The sequence below is a fragment of the Drosophila willistoni genome, assembly GCF_018902025.1.
Source record: "Drosophila willistoni isolate 14030-0811.24 chromosome XL unlocalized genomic scaffold, UCI_dwil_1.1 Seg141, whole genome shotgun sequence".
Classification (NCBI taxonomy): domain Eukaryota; kingdom Metazoa; phylum Arthropoda; class Insecta; order Diptera; family Drosophilidae; genus Drosophila; species Drosophila willistoni.
The window spans coordinates 7,310,366-7,328,558 of NW_025814052.1; the positions used below are offsets into that span (position 1 = coordinate 7,310,366).

Sequence of the window (18,193 nt, forward strand, 5' to 3'; positions counted from 1 at the left end):
GGATTCTACAATTGGTTTATCGGAAGTGTGCTCTCGTCTGATATTGTTAAGCATTTCCCTTATACCTACATTTACTCATTCATCATATACCTAGATATTTATTCTTAATTTTGTTTATATTTCAGAGCAAGTGCCATATCCAATTGCAATAAATCCTATGGGATCCAACATTTTGGCTGGCTATGAAATGTGTAAACTAAAAGTGACTCTCAACATTCTCTAATTAATATGCATACATATTTTTTTTACGGACAGGCAAAATGTTTGCTGTCTTTGGCATATTTGATAGGTACTATTGGACAAATCGTCTTTTCTTTAACAATATTTTGGCATCATACGTGTGAGAAAGAATATCATTATCATACTTTCGTGGAAATGGAACAAAATGTTTGCTCATATGAAATTGCTAGACAATTAATTGAGTAACTCCATGTGTTTATATATACATCGATGTAATAATTCGTATAATAATTCGTAGAGGAATAAGTTTAATTTTTGATTTTTACCATTTCCTCGACATATCTTAATAAAAAATGCATTTAAAATAATGAAAGCATTTATGAATTAAAATTTCGAAAGCTGCTGCTGCTGCTGCTGCTGCTATTGCAAAATGTTAAAATAGTTGCTAAATTATATATCTAATTATCATAAGTGGTAGCGATTTTACGAACAAAACTCACCATATAAACTCGTCCTTTCTTTGATTGCCATATTCCCTAAGATATTTGACCAATTTGTGTAGATGGCAAAACAGGCTACCTAGAAATTTCCTCATTATTATTAATTCGGTCCTCAAAAGGTTCAAAGTTTAAATCTTAAATCAATGGCAGCTGCAAAAATGAATTATCAAAGAGCATTAAAAATCAGCAAAATTACAAAATTCTTACAGTTGGTAAAAAAAATATCTGTGTTTAATGTTTGTTTGATTTAATTAATTTTTTGTTCTGTTTTTATTTACTAAAATCCTATTTAGTTTATGTTCACGTCTTCAGTTGATAGTTGCGGTTCTTGATGATCTTTTTTGTTTTTTGTTTGGGAACAATGTGCAATTTGTAATATTATAAACCATATTTAACATAAATAGTCATACATTTTTCCCCTTCTTATATACGTTTCTCTTTCTCTTTTTCTTTTCTTATTTCTTTTTTTTCATGTGTTGTTTTTGTTGTTGTTGTTTTTCTTGGCCTTTGGCCAAAAATTTGTTTTTTAATCAAATGTTTTTAACAAATTTCAATAATATTTTAAAAATTAATTTATTAATTATAAACTTAAAGCAGCTTTTTATTACCAATTTCTTGTTGTTGTTGTGGTTGTGTGTGTGTGTGTTTGTTTGTTTGTATTTGTGTTTGTGGTTGGGAAATTGCAAACAAAATTTTCTTTGTGTTTCCATAAATGCTTTAAGATTTGGTATGAAAATTTTACAAAAATTTGTTGCAAAAAAAAAAACCAGAAAAAATAAACCCTTACAACGACGCAAAGCGACCAATTGGAATTATTATTGACTTCTTTATTGAGGAGTGGAACGAATTCTTCTGTTAAGTTTTGTTGTCTCCATTAGATTGTATATATATCTGCATATTTTACAAGTTTAACACAAAAGTCATTTGATTGAAGACAACAAAACGTAAAAAAAAAAAATATTACAACAAAAAGAAGGCCTTATCAGAAGAATTCAGTTCAGTTTGGTGGTTTGGTTTTTCTTGGTTTTTTTTTTTTATTTTTAGTTTGTTTTTGTTTTTAGCTATCTGTCGATGATTTCTGTTGAATGCGCTTGTGTTGGAAGGATGCTTTGGGTTGTGTGTGTGTGTGTGTGTGTGTGTGTGTGTATGTGTGTGTGTGTGTGTATGAAAAGGATGGTACACTGTTTTTTAATTGGGCTGGTTAACCAATCATTAGTCCACAGCCGAGTCTAAAGTTATTCTTAACATGATTCATTCGTCCACTTAATAAAAACGAGAATGGCAATGGCTGTAGGCGTTTTTCCAGCACACCAGAAATGTGCCAATTTGAATCAATAGAGCCTGAAATGATACAATGGATAAATAAGTAAAAAAGGATATTAAGTAAGGACGACATGTCAAAAATGTTTCAATCGAAAGTAAATTCGCAAATTAAATTGCTTGTCTACATTTGCTTGGTTGTTGATTTAGAACTAAGACAACTTTCTCGTAGCTAAAAAAATAGCTCACATTAATCAAATAAGTTTGACAGATGCACAGGGATACAATTAAACTAAGAATGTATATAATAATCCATGGGATATTAATACAAAATCACTTAAAAATCAATGACAGATACATATTTATCTGTCAGTTGGACAGTTGGCCTAACAGCTGTCCATAAATGCTTATTGGATTGGAATGACTATGCAAAAAATTGAGTAAATTTACTTTCTCGTACAAACACTTACCTCTGAACACTAAATCAGCCTTGGGCAAATCAATCTGATAGGCGATTGTTGCCACCGATTCCTGCATACGCAGACTGGTCTCCACTTCGACGCCAATCTGCAATTGATCGCTAGCCTTTTGATAATAGCACAAATGCAAGCCACTTTGGCCCAGAGTGCCTGACCAGGTTGAATTATCGGCCGCATAGCGACCCACAGCCGATACAATAGCTATCTGACGTCCCGGTACATTTGGGCCATATTGATAGGCCAGTTCGGCGCCCAAGGCAACACGCTGTGTGACCGATTGCAGATATTGTCCAACAATGACACCCGAATTGGTAAATATACTGGGATTTCCTAGAGTTATGGAGGCGGTAAAGTCATCGCCACGATAATCGGTGGTCAACTGTGAAGCGACCATCTTGGAATCCTGGATCTAATTAATCCGAAAAGAAAAAACAGGTTAATAAAATCTTTTTTTGGTTTGTTCTTGGGCATCTAAACTTACCTGCGAGGCAAATTTGCAGCGTAAACGTGGAGAAAACTGATGTATGACATTGGCATTCAAATTGCCAGATGGATCAATGTCACCCAATAGAACTGGAAAGGCTTCCGTGGGACTGTATTGTTTGGTACCCACATAGGTGGCACCAAAGCGATAGCCACTTGGTGCCGTCGTGCTCATATTGATTGTATGCGATACCTGAAAATGATTGCTCAAGCCCTTGTTTAACATAATTTTAGCGCCCTCAAAGGTAATAGCCTGGATATCTACAAAAAAAAAAAAAAAAGGAGAAAGAGATAAAAGAGCAAAGAGAGTGAGTGAGATGGAGCAATTTAGTTCAGTTTGTCAGTTTTGAGTTTACTGATAATGCATAATCAAAGCCAAAAACACATACGCACACACGCACCGCACCATTGTGTGTGTGTGTGTGTGTATGTGTGTCCCCTGCCCTCCCTATCGCCTTTTAACGGTGGCCCACTCTTTCACAACACCCCACACATGCCCCTTGTAGGTTATGTCATCACCTCATAGTTTCGTTCGTTTTTTGCAAATATTCTCTATGAAAATGTTGCGTAGACTTACCTTTGCATTTCTTGTGCAACTCCTCAACAGTTCCGGGATTCTCCAGTGCGGCATCTTTGGAGGTAGTTATGGCAGAGGCTCCACTATTCTCGGTAACAGCAGCACTGCGGCTACTCTGCTGTGGTTGCTCTGGGGCCGGCTCGGGCAGTCCGAGGCTGGCTGCCACACTGCTGTTGAGACCTGGCCCAGTTCCAGATGAGGCCGCTAGCACATTACCCATTTTATTTGATTTAGTTAAATATAATTTTATTTCTTTAAATCGAACAAATTGCTTTTATTTCGCTCAAATTTTGAAAAGTTGCACGCGCTACGGGTGCCCTATTGTGCCTAGCTGTGTGTATGTCTGTGTGTCAACATTTCTCTGTGTGCGTGAGAAAGAGCTAGAAAGAAAGTGTGGCCAGACTGTTTGTAGCGAAATATATATCGATATACATGTATATCGATGTAATTGACATTAACTTGACAGTTACATTTAAGTGTGTTTTTAGAAAAGAACCTTTGCAACTATTTCGTATACCTTTCCAAATTGGAAAATTTGTAAAATTGTGCTTTTACCAAACAGATTCTAGACCAACTATTAAAGGGATAAGATAATTTTACATGGTGTTAAGCAATAAATACAATTTGTTTTGGTAAGTATAATAAAATCTTTTATAAATATATTTTTATGTAGGCCTGCAAGTCCCAAATATTTTATATGTATAAAGACCGCTTGGGGAATTTATTACATTCTATATAATAGTAATATATATAATTTACAAATAACATGCACAATTGAAAAACCAAATTTTTAAACTATACCTGATTACTTAAACTATTCCTATATAAATATAAATATATATTTAATATACCTACATTCACACAACACATATACATCCATACATAAATACTCTAAAAAACAATTTAAAAGCTAATTTGTGACATTGTTGCATTGGGAATGCATTCGGGCATTAGCCTTGGATTGGATCATTCTACGTGGTCTTGGTGGCCTTTGCTGGCATTTGGGCTTTAGCGGCCTTTAGCTGCTCCAAATTAAATTGCTTGCGTATTTCGGTAGACACCTGCCGAATAACAGCATCAGTATTGGCCTTTAAATCACGCTCGAGTACATCAATATCGACATCTTTGCTTTCCAGTCGCATTTGCATATCCGAATAGAAGTCACAGAAGAGTACCGGCTCATCAGACCCATTTGGTGTCCGTGTACTGCAGTATTGCCCACGACGATGTAGATCATCATTATTTGAGTGCTTTAAATCGAGAAAACGTCTAGCTCCCAATGGCAATTGCTGTTGGATTAATCGCTCATGATTCTGCGATATGTGATATTTCAGCTTCTTGAACTCCTTCACTTCGTTCTTCATATACTTAACGTAACTGTACATTTTGGATGTCTTCTTGGTGAGATTCTCCAGGCAACTGATAAAATTTCGCACCTGCTGGGTGCGTGGCAATGTACTTGGATCAAGACGTTCAGCCTCATCAAAATGCTGCAATGATCGATTAAAATCGTGCTTCATAGCCAGTGCCGATGCAAGGACCACATGATTTTCGGCCACTAGCGGAGCATGCTCCACGGCGGCTGTAAGCAATAGATCTGCATCCGCTAGACGACCCATGCGAAAAAGAATAGTGCCCAGTGAGAGCAGCGGAATGTCCCGAAACATTGGAGGTGCCAGCATTACTGCAATGCGAGCACATGGCAGAGCCTGTCGTGCGTTGCCCCGCATACGCCAGTAATAGGAGCTCAGCGTATGAAATTTCCATGATCCCGGATGATGTTGCAGTCCATCGGCGGCAAAGCGTCGCGTTAACTCCACTGTCGCAGTGCCTATATTATTGTCATGCTCACGCTCCACATACGCCGACTCAATGACATCGGGATGAAAACTCTCCAGGTGATCGTAGGTGGATGGACCCACTGGCAGCTCCTGGTACTTGGTGCATATGGGCTCTTCCTGGGATCGTTCCCTGATCTGGGCCTGATTCAGATCCTTTTGTCCCTCGGGCAGATTAATACGCTTTAGTTGATCCGGTGTGATCTTTAAATACGACATACGCTTCTCCAGCATATAATAATCCATGGCACATTTGGCCTGTTCGGCCAGATCCTCTCCAAAGCGCATTGAGAAACGCAAATGTTCGACTATCTGCTCCCGTTTGCGCAGCAAATCCAAATAGGATCGCTCCACATATTCATTATAGCGTATTTGCTCCAGGAAGGCGGCCAGATTCTGCGGCTCACGCATGTGGAAAGGGGAATCCAGCTTCTGCACAATTCGCTCGTCTTTGAGCACCCAATGGTTGCTGGCCGAGCATGTCATTAGGGCGAAGGTGACTACAAGATACTGACAGAGCCGCATATTGCCCGGACCAGGCTGGTTTTTAGTTAAGATACCGCAGATTTCATTCAAAATATTAGCAACAATTTTTGGTAAATAAAAGCCGATTCGTGGTTGCCAGATGTCTGGTCGGTGAACTTGATTTTCCATTTGGCAACTCCATCAATGTTAAAACCAACAAATTTATCGATAACTAAATCGATAACATTTGGACAAGATTTAAATTCAATAATTCAAATATATTTGTGTAGATTTTTATTCAAGCTGCAAGCTGCTAACACATAGTTTGTGGTCATAAAATGAACAAGTTGCCATATGAAACAGTCCATCGGACAGTTTTGGTGACCAATCCGCACCGTAACATATGCTCTCATGCTCCTCAAAAGTGCCCAGCAAGGTCAAATTTGTTTCATTTAATCCAACCAAACTGAAATTCTTGTACATGCAAGCCGTAAGGATGAGATCGTCGCGCTGAGGATGAGGTTTTAGACGCCAAACACCGCCCTCTACATTCAGTTCGGCTAAAGACTGTCTCATTTGCCGTGTATCAAACAGACGCACTTGCTCATCGTAGCTGCCGGTGATGAGATGATGTTCCAGGCGCGGATGACTCAGTAGACAGGTTACACCTGCCATATGAGCCTTGTTTGTCCATACCAGTTGCTCGGTCCTTAAATCATACGCCCGCAGGAGACCATCATCGCCACCACTGAACACACGCTGTGGTGTCCAACGATCAAATGCACACGTCCAAGCCTCGAACTCGTGAGCATGCCAGGAACGCACTTTGGATAAGTTATCGCCCGTCTGGGTGTAAGACAGCAGATTCAGATTACCCCGAGAATCAGAAACAATAAGCTGAATTCCATTATCTTGACGTTGCCAGTCCAAGGCCAAGGCTAATGGAGGAGTCTCCGATTCACTTTCCTCTATATTAAGACACGTGCGTCTTTTCAGTTGTTGTGCCTCCACATTCAGTTCATAGATTTCCAACTGACCGATAGCATTAACTGTGGCCAGAAGAGGTCCACTCTCGGAATTGCATTGTGCTGGCAACCATTTCATGTCCAGAATAGCTGCTGTCTCCAGGGTCTGCAGCTTCTCTAACTCACAGTCGGCAATCGCACTAAATTTATATAGATAAATGCGACCCTTTCGGCGTTTCGTACCTTCATCTTGATCTGCCACCTTCTCTGCCTCGACCAGCTGATATGTACCGCAAACAAAATAGTCCAATCCCGGACACCATTCCACCGAATCAGCCGAGTACTCGGTATCCACGCTGTGCAACGTTCTAAACTTGGCCATTTTTCAGAGTTGCCACCCAGTCGAATGGAAATGGTATAAAGTGGCACTAAATGAATCGTTTTTTTTTTTTTTTTTTTTTTTTTGTTATTTAATCGAATTTGAATTCAATTTAAATCGAAAGTTGAATTTGACAAATTAAATGCAATCATTTGATATTTTCTTATAAGATTTATTTGTTGCTTTTGTTTTGCTACTTTTAAAAAATTAATCATTAATACATGTAATTCTACTTAGTGCTCTGTTTATGCTCTACAATATTCTTGATTAGCTTTAGTTTTTAGTTTAGGTTAAGGTTGTTGATCTCTTCTTAATACATTGCACACCGTGTGTTTATCGTTATCCACTCAAATAAATGTTAGCTGCTCACTCAGAAAACTAATCCGTAATTTTATGGAGGGGGGTGGTACATAAGTAGGAGTAGTATGTCTTTGTGTTTGTGTTTGTGTGTGTGTGTGTGGGGAAGGGGATGGTAGCGCCACGCCTTTGCCTCTGTTATTATATATCACTAACCAGAGATCTGCAGCATGGGCATCCAATTATTGCACTTACACTAAGTTATTAATTCTTGAACAGCACATAACAATTACAAAAAAAAAAAATAATAATAATTACAAATCAGAAGAAAATAAAACCCATTTTAAAAATAAGCTCAACAAAAGCCTAGCCTATTACAAAAAGATGCTTGATCAAATCATCTTCTGTTGCTGAAAAAGGGGGTGAGGACAGGCATAATTAAAACGAAAAAGGAATGAGGAAGAGGGGAAATATTCTGTACAAAAACTTCACTACCACACAAAATCTTTCTCTTATATATAATGTGTATATGTATATCGTATCAAAAAAATAAAACAAAGTAAAATTTGCATAAACTATTTATCGGTATACCGATTTGTATATATATATATATATATATATATATATATATATATAGTTATATAAAATGATATATATATACACTCTAGCAGTTCGCCGATCCCTTAAATAAGTTTTACCAATTACTTTTGCGCTTGGTATTGAGGTTGAGGTTGATGGGTAGGGGGAAGAGGAGTTTATCAATTCGACCGATTGCTATATCTATATCTATAATGTTTCAACATTCAGTCAGATAGGTCGAAAACTAAAAGTGACATCGACAAACAGACAGACGGATAGACAAATATAGCATATATATACTTTACATTGTGCGTTAAAGAGTCCAACTCCCCCATCGTACCCATCTATAAAATATAGATCAACATGCTGCAAGGGTATTGAAACGTAGGATTAGTTATGACATATATATATATATATATATATCCTATACATTGCCCTTTACTCGGATGTCTTCTATTTGTATATGTATGCTTTTATATGGGGAATCTATTAACTGGATGCCCATGGAGCAGGCGGTAGGCGGGGGCTAGCGAATTATTGTTGGCCGGCTGTGACGCCTTCTCGATTCTCATTTGGTCTTCATCACAATGATTGGCTCGAGTATCTTAAGCATATCATTATTTTCGGGTGCACCGGTTGCATTGCCGCCACCAGAACCAGGTGGAGCTCCTGCTGCCGTTGAGGTGGTCGTGTGAAGTTGTTTGCCATAGCCCTGCTGCTGCTGCTGCTGTTGTTGTTGCTGCTGCTGCTGCTGTTGCTGATGATGCTGACTGAGGGATATCAAACGATGCTGCTGATTGAGCACAATGGCCTCATGATGGGGCTGCTGGATGCTACCGGTGATCTGCTGCAACTCATGCTGTTGCAAATGCAAAGCGGACAATTGCTGATCGTTGGAACCATCGCCATCCAGTTGAGAGTCCGTTTTCACGGACACTGTGACAAAGCTATCACCGCCGCCGGCATCGTTCTCATACAACTGCTCCGGACTGGGCTCCTCCTCCGTTTTGGCACGGAATTCGGCGCTGGCCGTACTACTTGTACTGCGCGGCGTATGACTACGCATGCGCCGCAGTCGAGCATATTCCGCTTGTTTAGATAATCGCTCCTTGCGCTCATCATTATTCTCGGTAGCTCGGATCTGGGCACGTTTCAGTCGCGCTCGTTCACTCAATTTTTGCAGTCGTATTGCCCGCTGCTCGGGCGATTCATTCGCTCGAACGGCACGCTGATGGGCGGCCATCTTGTCCAGCCGTATACGTTTCTCGTCCTCCGTTTCGTATTTGTTGACGCCAGTGCGTCGCGGCGTGGATGGGTTCGATCCGCCTCCAATGTCGGCACCCGTTGTGGAATGTACATGTATGTGCCCATCGTCCAGTTCCTGTGCATGAATACGTCCACGCCGCTGTGTACCGCCGCCCAGCTGTGGACCGGATAGCATTTGATTCAACTCCTGTTCGAGTAATGTATTGGCCTTCAGATGATCCTCGTGCTGTACAACGCTTATTTTCCGGGGCCTGCCCCGACCCGCTGAAACGGTATGGAGAATTTGCTCCTGTTGCGGTTGCACTAGCCCGCTGACCGTTAACGTGGGATTTGTAGCTGCCGCCGTTAGGATATTATATTGCCCGGTGGTGGTTGCTCCTCCCGCTGTTGTGGGACTATTGCCACCACTGGCATTCGTAAAGTGCACCGGGGTAAATGGCGGCGGTACAACATTCGGCCCGATGCCAATTTGGAAGCCATTATGATACATGGGATAATAAGTGGCCGTGCCAGTGGTGACGGCTCCTCCTGCACCACCTCCACCGCCTGTCACCACACTCGCCGATGATGTTGTGGTGCCGCCCACTGTACTTGTTGTATTCGCCGGAAATGTGGCCAAATAGGAGGGAAACTGATTGTACAATGGTGCGCCGTGTCCGGTTGTTGTCTTGAGTACTTTCTGCTGATGCTGCTGCTGTTGGTCGGCTGTCACAATGACCTTGGCCTCATTTTGGGTGAGACTAACAGACCCGCTGTTGTCATTTGCTGACGTCGTCGCCGTTGTTGAGGTCTCACTGTTGCCATTTCCTCCTCCCGACTGCAACAACAACGACCCAGAGGTCACGACGAGCAAAAGTGCAAGTGAAAAGAGAGAGAGAGAGAGAGAGAGAAAGAGGTAAAGAGAGAAAATTTAAAGTTAAGTCAGATTTTTTTCGGGTTTTTTTTTTTTTTTGTTTTTTTCTTGAGATAATGAATCTGAATCTGATCTGATGGGATCTAAATTGTTTTGATCTGATAATTTTTAATGGAATACCGAACACCGAAAATTGAATTTCAAGCCACTTGGAGACAACAAATCTGCGAGCATACACAATTCTGCGTTAGATTTCAATTCATTTTTTTTTTGTTTCTTTTTTTTTTTTTTATCAATTTTTAATTCGAATTTTGGTTTACAAAAATTGCATTTTTCTTTAATTACATGACTACATTGGGGGATTTTGGTTTTCTCTATGTCTAAATTGTTAAGTTAATTTTAAGTTAAAACTTTAAATCTGCCATTTTCTTTTTTGTTTGTTTTATGGCATATAAGCCGCATATCTCCGTTCCGATTGATAATAATGTATATGTATATGTGTGTATATATATATATATATAAAGTTATATGTAGCATATATATATTGCCTCGATTCTCACAAAACGCATATATGCATACATTGTGCGAATGGGCCTTAATCTCTGAATAAGACATCAGATATATATATATATATATATATATATATATATATGTATATATATCCGCATATAAATAAGTTAACACGACGTCGACGCTTTCTTTTGTGCATATTCTTATTTTGGTCTTCCAAGGGAATCAAAAACAAAATTTACAAAAAAAAAAGAAATAAGAAAGAAAAAAAACAAAAATAAATGAAGAACAATATAATTATGGGAGGGGGGCGCAAGGCGGTTAAAGAATTCAAACTAGAAACCTAATTATTAATTTTATTTTATTTTTGTGCGGTTTATTTATTACTTTTTTCTTAAGCATTTACATCGATTTCCTGCTGTTTCTATATATATATTTGATAAATTTTCTATACAATCTACAAAAAAAAAAAAATTAAATTAAATTAATTTAAAGTGCAACCAGGGCTGGCTGGAGAGACTTGTTTTATGGCTCGGAAACCAAGAAAATTTGAGAAAAATTGTTCAAATATTAAAAAAGCCTGCTTCAAATATGATTTTTCAAGCTCCGCGCTTTCCCTTCCCCAAGTCCGACCCTGAGTGAAGCACTTCAAATTAAATTAATAATAGACGAAACTTTCCTTGAAGACTAGATCAACTTATATATACTTTAGAGAATATATGTAGCTGCTATATATATATATATATATATGTATATGGGAAATCTATTTAACTTTTGAAGGTTTTAAAAACTAATTCCATCTAACCAATTGCATTGTTTAAAAATATATATACCAGACTACAGATTTTAGAATTAAAATCTCTAAAAAACCTTTTTTTTCGCAGAATTAGATTTTAGTTTTTAATTACATACATCCTTTATCTGGGGAGTGGCGAATCCTGAAACTATTGATATCGAAATTCGATATCTAAGAACGATTTCCCTCCACCAATTATTATCATCTAGATTTGCCACTTTGTTTCTGCCTGTTAATATGATTCTTTCTAGCTAAAAATCATTTGTTTTAATTAAAAAACCGATGTAAAGCTTAATGAAAATCAAAAGAAAAAAAATAAACAGAGAATTGACCTTTCTGTGCTACTTTTTGGCATATAATATAGGTAATAGTAGGAAGAGGAGAAGGCGGAGGAGGGGAAGTAATGTGTTTCCGATCCATAAATCGTGACACATTCTTTCTAAATATTACGTACTATTTAAGGGTAGGCACACACGACTCGTTTTGTTCTGGGTCTCTGTCTCTGTCCCTCCCTCACTCTCTCCCTCTCCCTCTCTCTCTTTCTGTGTCTCTGTCTCGGGGGTATTCTTTTTGGTGTTCTTGATTTCATGAGTTTGATTCTTAGATTTTTTTTCTTATTTATTTTTTGCTTTTTCTTTTCTTTTCTTATGTGGTTGATGCTTTGATACGTTGCATTTCGGTTTCGGTTTCGGTTTCGGTATCGGTTGATAATGCCTTTTTTGTTTGTTTACGGTTGCTGTGGCTGTTGCTCTGGCTGGATACGCACCTGAAGGTCCTGCTTCTTGGCGGCGTATTTGTGCTGATGATACAATTCCAATGGACTGGCGATACTAAAATGCGGTACATGAGCCGCCTGTAGTAATTTCGTTGTCGCCTTGCCCACCACAGTGGGCTCTGTCGTATCGCCGCCATAGATTTGTTGTACAAAAATGCTGCCTGGTTCACCTGTGGCTGCATCCAGAACGGCCACCTGTTGCTGCTGCTGCTGTTGTTGTTGCTGTTGTTGCTGATAACGTTGCTGTTGCTGGAGCTGCTGTTGCATTTGTTGTTGCTGCTGCTGCTGTTGCGTCTGTGTTAGCGGCTCCTGTTTTAATTGCATGGGAGGCGGACGTGTTAGAAACATATTTTGACCCATATACTCGACACCCGTTAGGGCTTGATGTTGCTGATAGGCAGCTGCTGCTGCTGCCGCCGCCGCTGCTGCTGCTGCTGTCGTCGTTGTTGTATCATTGCTGCTGCCACCTGTTGGCGGCGTTGGTGGCGTCGCCTGATTGTGATTTAGTGCTGTCTGATTTAAATTAATTATAGTTGAATTATGCTCATTATTACAATTGCTCGCCGTTGCAGCAGCAGCAGCAGCGGCGGCAGCAGCAGCAGCGGCCACGGCCAATACCTGCTGCTGTGCCGTAGTGGTTGCTGCTGCTGATGACGTTGATGCAGATGCATTTACGGTTGTTATGCCCGTGCCACTGCCATGACCCTTAATGATCTTTTTCTTTTCTCTGACCTTTTTGGCATAGTCGTTCAGCTTTCTCAGCCGATCCTTACGCTCCTCCACCGATTCGTTGGCAATCCTCTGTCTCGCCCGGGCTGCCATTTCGGCCAGACGGACTTTACGCTGATCGCTCGTTTCGCTGGCACGATACATGCGCATACGCTCGGCCAGTTTGGCCAAACGTTTGGCCCTCTGATCCGGTGATTCCATCGCTCGTCGCAGCCGTTGACGTGCTGCATTCCGAACCAGACGCATGGCTCGTTCGATATCAGATTCGTTTTGTCGTCGCTGGCGGTTTGCTTCGGCGTTGCGTACCAAACGCTTACGGTACTCATCCTCGCTCTCACGTTGTCGTCGCTCGCGCATCCTTTCAGCATTTCTGGCCAGACGGCGTATCCGTGCCTCGGGACTTTCGTTCCAGCGTTGCTGATGTGTTATTGATATGGAGGCGGCTGAACTGGCACTAACACTTGATGTGGGACCCAAGGGTGTTGGTGGTGGTTGTTGTTTCAATGATAATTGTAATTGTTGCTGCTGCTGTTGTTGTTGTTGCTGTTGTGCGGCTGTTGTTGTTGCTGCTGTTGTATAGGCGGCGGGTAAGGTAAGTTGCAATTGCGAATTTTGAAATTGCAGTTGCTCCTGTTGCTGTTGCTGGAGGTGATAATGTTGCTGTTGCTGTTGTTGATGATGATGTTGTTGCTGTTGTTGTTGCTGCTGTTGTTGTTGTTGTAACTGAAGCTGTTGCTGATGATGCGTCGACAAGGGTACCAACAGCGCTGAGGGATGCTCGATAAGTAAACGGGCATTGGGTCCATTGATGGCCAGGACATGAGTGGCGTACTGCTGTTGCTGATGGTGGTCAAGTGTCGGCTCTATTTTTATCCCATTGGGATCTGGTTCCATTATTTGGCCAGGGCCTGAACAACAATCAAAGTTGTCGTCGTCTTATTTTCGTTTCAGTAGTAATAATTGCAGTTTGCAGTTTGGCGCCGCATTAAGAAGTAAGAAGAGAAAGAAAGAAAGAAAAAAACAATCGAAGAAAAACCAATTTATTTTGGCGGATTAACTTTTTTTTTTGCTCTTCTCTTCTGCTCCCGGATTCCCGTTTTCGTTTCTTTCCTTTTTTTTTACTTTTGGCGTGTTTGTTTTGTTTCCGTTTCTCAAGAGTTTTTTTAGTGTATTAGTTATATAAAGAAATGTGTGTGCCTGCTGCTGCTGCCTGCTTCTGGTATATTTTTGTGCCCGCGTTTTTAACAACTTTTTCGCGCTCTTGCTTGCTCTTGCTCGCTCTCTCTCGCTCTATCTTTGTCGTTTGCACCCTGCTCTTTTTTGCCTTTTGCCTAGTTCTGTCTCGCTCAGCCGCTTTAGCCTTTAGCCAGTTGTTGATTGGTCTTCTTTTTGCCTTTTTGTTTTGCGCATTTGCTTTGCTTTTGCGTTCGCTGCTGCTGCTCCTCCGCTTGTCAATCAATTTACAATAAGTTTCTAAATGCTGCTACTGCTGCTACCCGCCACCGCGCCACCATCGCATTCTTCTTCGTCTCCTTAGCTGCCCTCTCTCTCGCTCTCATCCACACGGCTGCTGCTGCTGGTGCTGCATATGCAAATGTTTCATTCCAGTCGAACGATTCTTTTTGGATACTATTATTATTAAAATTTGAAAACTCCTATTGGTCACATTATCTCTCACACAACTCAAAGTGTTTTTTTTTCGTGTTGTTTTCGTTTTTATTGCACTTATTGTTATTTTGTTCTTCTCTCTTATTGCTCGTTCATTGAGTAGATTTTTTTTTTTTTTTGTAGCCAGAGCGTGCCGTTTGCGCTGCTTCTTCTTGTTCTTGTTCTTCTTCGTGTTCGATAGCAATGACAATTGGCGCCCCGCGCGCCTTTACTTTCCAATGAAGCAATCTTCCAGTTAGTTTCCAATCGATTTTTCACATATTTTGCATGTACATACACACACACACAGCGACATACACTCGCGCATAAATTTTGTAAAATTGTATTATGATTTTACATATGCTTTATGATTTACATCAAATTCAATATATGGAATTATGCGTTTTCAACCAAATTTTCCACGCTTCCACTTTCCAATCAACACCAAAATGGCTAGCCTATCGTTCGCTCTTTCTTTCTCTCTCTTTCACTCCGTGTTCAACTATCTCTGCTGCTCATTTAAAAGAAGAAGCAGGAGAGACAGATTGTTCTCTTTCCGGCATATTTTATCAAATTTGTGTAGATTTTCCTTCTTATGTCCTTGCTTTATAGATATTATATGCATATTTTAACCGATTCTTGTAATTGGATTCACAATTTACATATTTTATATCGGTTAAAACTTAAAAAACGATTAAAAATTTCCGGCAAATGCCTGATGGCGCCCGCACAACAACACACATTAAAAAAATAAATACAAATGCCGCCGTACGTGTGCGTGTGTGTGTGTGTATGTATTTGTCTTCCAGTCCAGTCTGGCAGCAAATGCAAACACAAGAATTATCGATAGCTGGATAAGAGTTTTGCAGGCGCGGCATATATGAAAAAAAGTACATTTTAAATTTAAGACTCGAGTTTGCGGTTGAAAAATTAAAGTTTACTTATAATAGTCCTGTAATAAAGAAAACAAACATTATGCTTGCAATTAATCACTTTTTCATTTAATTGTGAGAACAGGACCGCTCTTATCGATAAATCGATAGGATTTTTTGTATAGGCGCCAGAAATTTAAAAAATGAAAGTCAAAAATTTAAAAATTGTGAATGCAACTTTATTACACTTTCATTTTATTTTTGTTGGTTTTTGTGTCTTCTTTTTGTTTGTGTTTGGGGTTTTTAATTTGTTTTTGTTTTTTTTTTTTTTTTTGTTTTAGTATACATTAAATAAACAATTGATAAAAGGCGTTAAGTATACAAAAGAATTAATAGAATATTACAAGAAACAAAATCAAAGAAAACAATTTAAAATTTCGACTAGAACTTAAGTTTTATTTTTACCTTTCGTAATGTATATATATATACATATATATATGTATATGTATATATATTTATATATATAATTTTTCTCTGAGGACTTGGGTGTGGATTATGATGTGTGTGTATACACACATATCCTTGTACCACACACAGAGGCATGTACGGATGTATGTCTATATACATACATGCATGTGTGCTCACATATGGGGGTTGATTAAGGATTAGGGTGCCTCAAGAACTTTTACAAAAAATTGAACAGAATGAAAATAAAGTTTGAAACAACAAAAGGTCACATGGAAACGAATTCGAGCTTAAATTGAGAATCGGGGCGGGATGGGTCGGGGCGGGGTTAAGGATCTGTATTGGGATCCAATTGTTATCGAATCTATTAAAAGCAATTCTATATGCATTTATGTACAGTGAGGCACCCTAGCATGTAAGCACACACACACACACATAGTGTTTAGAGTCATATATGTGTGTGCGTGTGTGTGTGTGTCTGTGGAGTGGTGTGGAGTTGGGGGATTGGGAGTAGCTTGGGGATGAATTGTTTTTTTTTTTTTTCATTACTTCTTGCGGGGAGAGGGATGCGTGCATACGTTTACACTTGACTACGATGTGTGTAAGTGTGTGTCTGCGTGTGTGTGTGTGAGTGTGTGTATACATATGTAACTATGCGTATATATAAATGTATATATATATATGTATATATATACTATATATCGTACGAATATAATGCATGCATTATAAAAATACTTTACTTTATGTTGCTTTTTTTTTGTTGTTTTCTATTTTTTTTTTTTCACTTTCCTCTTATTAAGTGTTAACTTAAAAAAAATTTACCAGGGCCCTAACAGCTAAAAGTGCCTCCAAGTGACTCCTGAAACTATCCCTTGGGTTTTTTTTGTTACTTTTCTCAAATATAATTATTTATAGACACCGCTCTCCCATGTAAATTGTGGAGCCTGGAGCCAGCTCCAAGCCGATTCCTCTCCTCCTCCTTTTGCTCCTATCTGCTCCACCATTTTTGTGTGTGTTTTTTTGTTTGTTTTTGTTTTTCCTTCTTTAGTTTGATCCATTCTCATTCGTCCAACGGGCGTGTTCAGTATCCCTTGAGCCTATCTGCTAATGGCGGTTTGATCACCTTTGGTGCACTTGCCCGGGATACACGCATTCGTTCAGCCGCCTTGGCCAAACGCTTCTTACGCTCATCATTCGATTCACTTGCTCGTCGCAGTCGCTGGCGTGCCGCATTCTTCATCAGTCTTAGGGTTCTTTGTACGTCCGTTTCGTTCTGGCGGCGGACGCGATTCGCCTCAGCATTCTTGGCCAGACGCACCCGATACTCCGCCTCCGATTCCTTGGACCGTTTATCCCGCATTCGTGCCGCGTTCCGCTCCAAGCGTCGTTCGCGTGCTTCGACAGATTCGTTACTACGTCTACGTGCCGCCTTCTGAGCTCTCGACGATTGCGATGAATGCGCCGAATGGTGATGTATACCACTGACACCGCTTCCGCCGACAACGACAACGCCAGTTGATAAATGATGATGCAGGGGATGCGTCGCCTGTTGATGCTGTCCGCCAGAGTTGCTGCTATCCTGCGGATGACCCTGCTGCTGCTGTTGCTGGTGTGGATTCGCTTGTTGTTGTTGCTGCTGCTGCTGTTGAAACGTTTGTTCCAAATTCAAGACGGCCGCAACTGTGGCACTATTTGCTGCTCCTGCTGCTGCTGCTGCTGCTGCCGCTGCACTACCACTCCCACTGCCAGCTGATGCGGCTGCCGCTGCAGCTGCTGCTGTTGCCCCGGCGGCAGCGACTGTCGTATAATTATTATATTCTATAAGACCCCGATTACTGGGATACAGATGGTGCATGGGACTGTCATAGCTGAGGTATTCTGGCTTGATGAAAAATGGATCGCGTGCGGTTAGTGGCGCCGTTGGCGAATTGAGGAAATACAAACGGCTATGATGATCTGTGGTTATGCTCCCTCCGCCTCCCACACCCGCGGACATCGAGGGGTTTGTGCGCTGAGTCGCGACTATTAGTTGCTTGGGTTTTTCGATGTCCTTGGCTATGTCGATGGCGGGCTCTAACTTCTTGATTCGATTGCTCTTTCTCTTAATCCTTACTTTGCCGTGATAATTTTCGTGATTTTTTGATTAAATTTTCGTAGTTTTTTCCTTGATTTTTTTTTTTTTGGTCTGCACGGCAATTAACTGGTCAAAAATAAGCAGCGAGTAAACAACAAAAGCGACATAACTAATCAATATGGAAAAAAACTTCCATATTCTGAT

At 40.2% G+C, this 18,193-nt stretch overlaps 5 protein-coding genes across 6 annotated transcripts; all 5 read right to left on the reverse strand.

Annotated features, from left to right (window-relative positions):
• Positions 1 to 1,252: 1,252 nt before the first annotated feature.
• On the reverse strand, positions 1,253 to 3,843 carry LOC6649064 (mitochondrial import receptor subunit TOM40 homolog 1). The gene is made up of 4 exons (XM_002071659.4): positions 3,480 to 3,843; positions 2,901 to 3,163; positions 2,411 to 2,828; positions 1,253 to 2,021 (listed from the first exon to the last, which is right to left on the reverse strand). The coding sequence occupies exons 1-4, from the start codon at positions 3,697 to 3,699 to the stop codon at positions 1,882 to 1,884; spliced, it is 1,041 nt and encodes a 346-aa protein (XP_002071695.1). The 5' UTR covers positions 3,700 to 3,843; the 3' UTR covers positions 1,253 to 1,881.
• Positions 3,844 to 4,102: 259 nt separating this feature from the next.
• On the reverse strand, positions 4,103 to 5,956 carry LOC6649065 (tetratricopeptide repeat protein 17). The gene has a single exon (XM_002071660.4). The coding sequence runs from the start codon at positions 5,840 to 5,842 to the stop codon at positions 4,451 to 4,453; it is 1,392 nt and encodes a 463-aa protein (XP_002071696.1). The 5' UTR covers positions 5,843 to 5,956; the 3' UTR covers positions 4,103 to 4,450.
• A 97-nt stretch (positions 5,957 to 6,053) lies between these two features.
• LOC6649066 (diphthine methyltransferase) lies at positions 6,054 to 7,152 on the reverse strand. The gene has a single exon (XM_002071661.3). The coding sequence runs from the start codon at positions 7,127 to 7,129 to the stop codon at positions 6,077 to 6,079; it is 1,053 nt and encodes a 350-aa protein (XP_002071697.1). The 5' UTR covers positions 7,130 to 7,152; the 3' UTR covers positions 6,054 to 6,076.
• Positions 7,153 to 8,058: 906 nt separating this feature from the next.
• Positions 8,059 to 15,324, reverse strand: LOC6649067 (putative uncharacterized protein DDB_G0271606). Of its 2 annotated transcripts, none has more exons than XM_047011443.1 (3): positions 12,935 to 15,324; positions 12,194 to 12,715; positions 8,059 to 10,085 (listed from the first exon to the last, which is right to left on the reverse strand). In XM_047011443.1, the coding sequence occupies exons 1-3, from the start codon at positions 13,823 to 13,825 to the stop codon at positions 8,571 to 8,573; spliced, it is 2,928 nt and encodes a 975-aa protein (XP_046867399.1). In that variant the 5' UTR covers positions 13,826 to 15,324; the 3' UTR covers positions 8,059 to 8,570. The 2 variants fall into 2 exon arrangements, with proteins under 2 accessions (XP_046867399.1, XP_046867400.1); XM_047011444.1 differs by having other exon boundaries at positions 12,821 to 15,324.
• Positions 15,325 to 16,715: 1,391 nt separating this feature from the next.
• LOC6649069 (AF4/FMR2 family member lilli) lies at positions 16,716 to 18,164 on the reverse strand. The gene has a single exon (XM_002071664.4). It carries the CDS (start codon positions 17,909 to 17,911, stop codon positions 16,997 to 16,999), a length of 915 nt encoding a protein of 304 aa, XP_002071700.1. The 5' UTR covers positions 17,912 to 18,164; the 3' UTR covers positions 16,716 to 16,996.
• Positions 18,165 to 18,193: the final 29 nt, after the last annotated feature.

Excerpts from the sequence above, each read along its gene's own strand:
- LOC6649064 (XM_002071659.4), bottom strand. The coding sequence starts at position 3,699 with ATGGGTAATGTGCTAGCGGCCTCATCTGGAACTGGGCCAGGTCTCAAC. Across the intron at positions 2,829-2,900 it reads GCTGCAAATTTGCCTCGCAG|ATCCAGGATTCCAAGATGGT; the intron begins GTAAGTTTAGAT and ends CGGATTAATTAG. Across the intron at positions 2,022-2,410 it reads GGCTGATTTAGTGTTCAGAG|GCTCTATTGATTCAAATTGG; the intron begins GTAAGTGTTTGT and ends GTATCATTTCAG.
- LOC6649065 (XM_002071660.4), bottom strand. The coding sequence starts at position 5,842 with ATGCGGCTCTGTCAGTATCTTGTAGTCACCTTCGCCCTAATGACATGC.
- LOC6649066 (XM_002071661.3), bottom strand. The coding sequence starts at position 7,129 with ATGGCCAAGTTTAGAACGTTGCACAGCGTGGATACCGAGTACTCGGCT.
- LOC6649067 (XM_047011444.1), bottom strand. The coding sequence starts at position 13,825 with ATGGAACCAGATCCCAATGGGATAAAAATAGAGCCGACACTTGACCAC. Across the intron at positions 12,716-12,820 it reads CCACTACGGCACAGCAGCAG|ACAGCACTAAATCACAATCA; the intron begins GTATTGGCCGTG and ends AATTTAAATCAG. Across the intron at positions 10,086-12,193 it reads CCAAGAAGCAGGACCTTCAG|TCGGGAGGAGGAAATGGCAA; the intron begins GTGCGTATCCAG and ends TTGTTGTTGCAG.
- LOC6649069 (XM_002071664.4), bottom strand. The coding sequence starts at position 17,911 with ATGTCCGCGGGTGTGGGAGGCGGAGGGAGCATAACCACAGATCATCAT.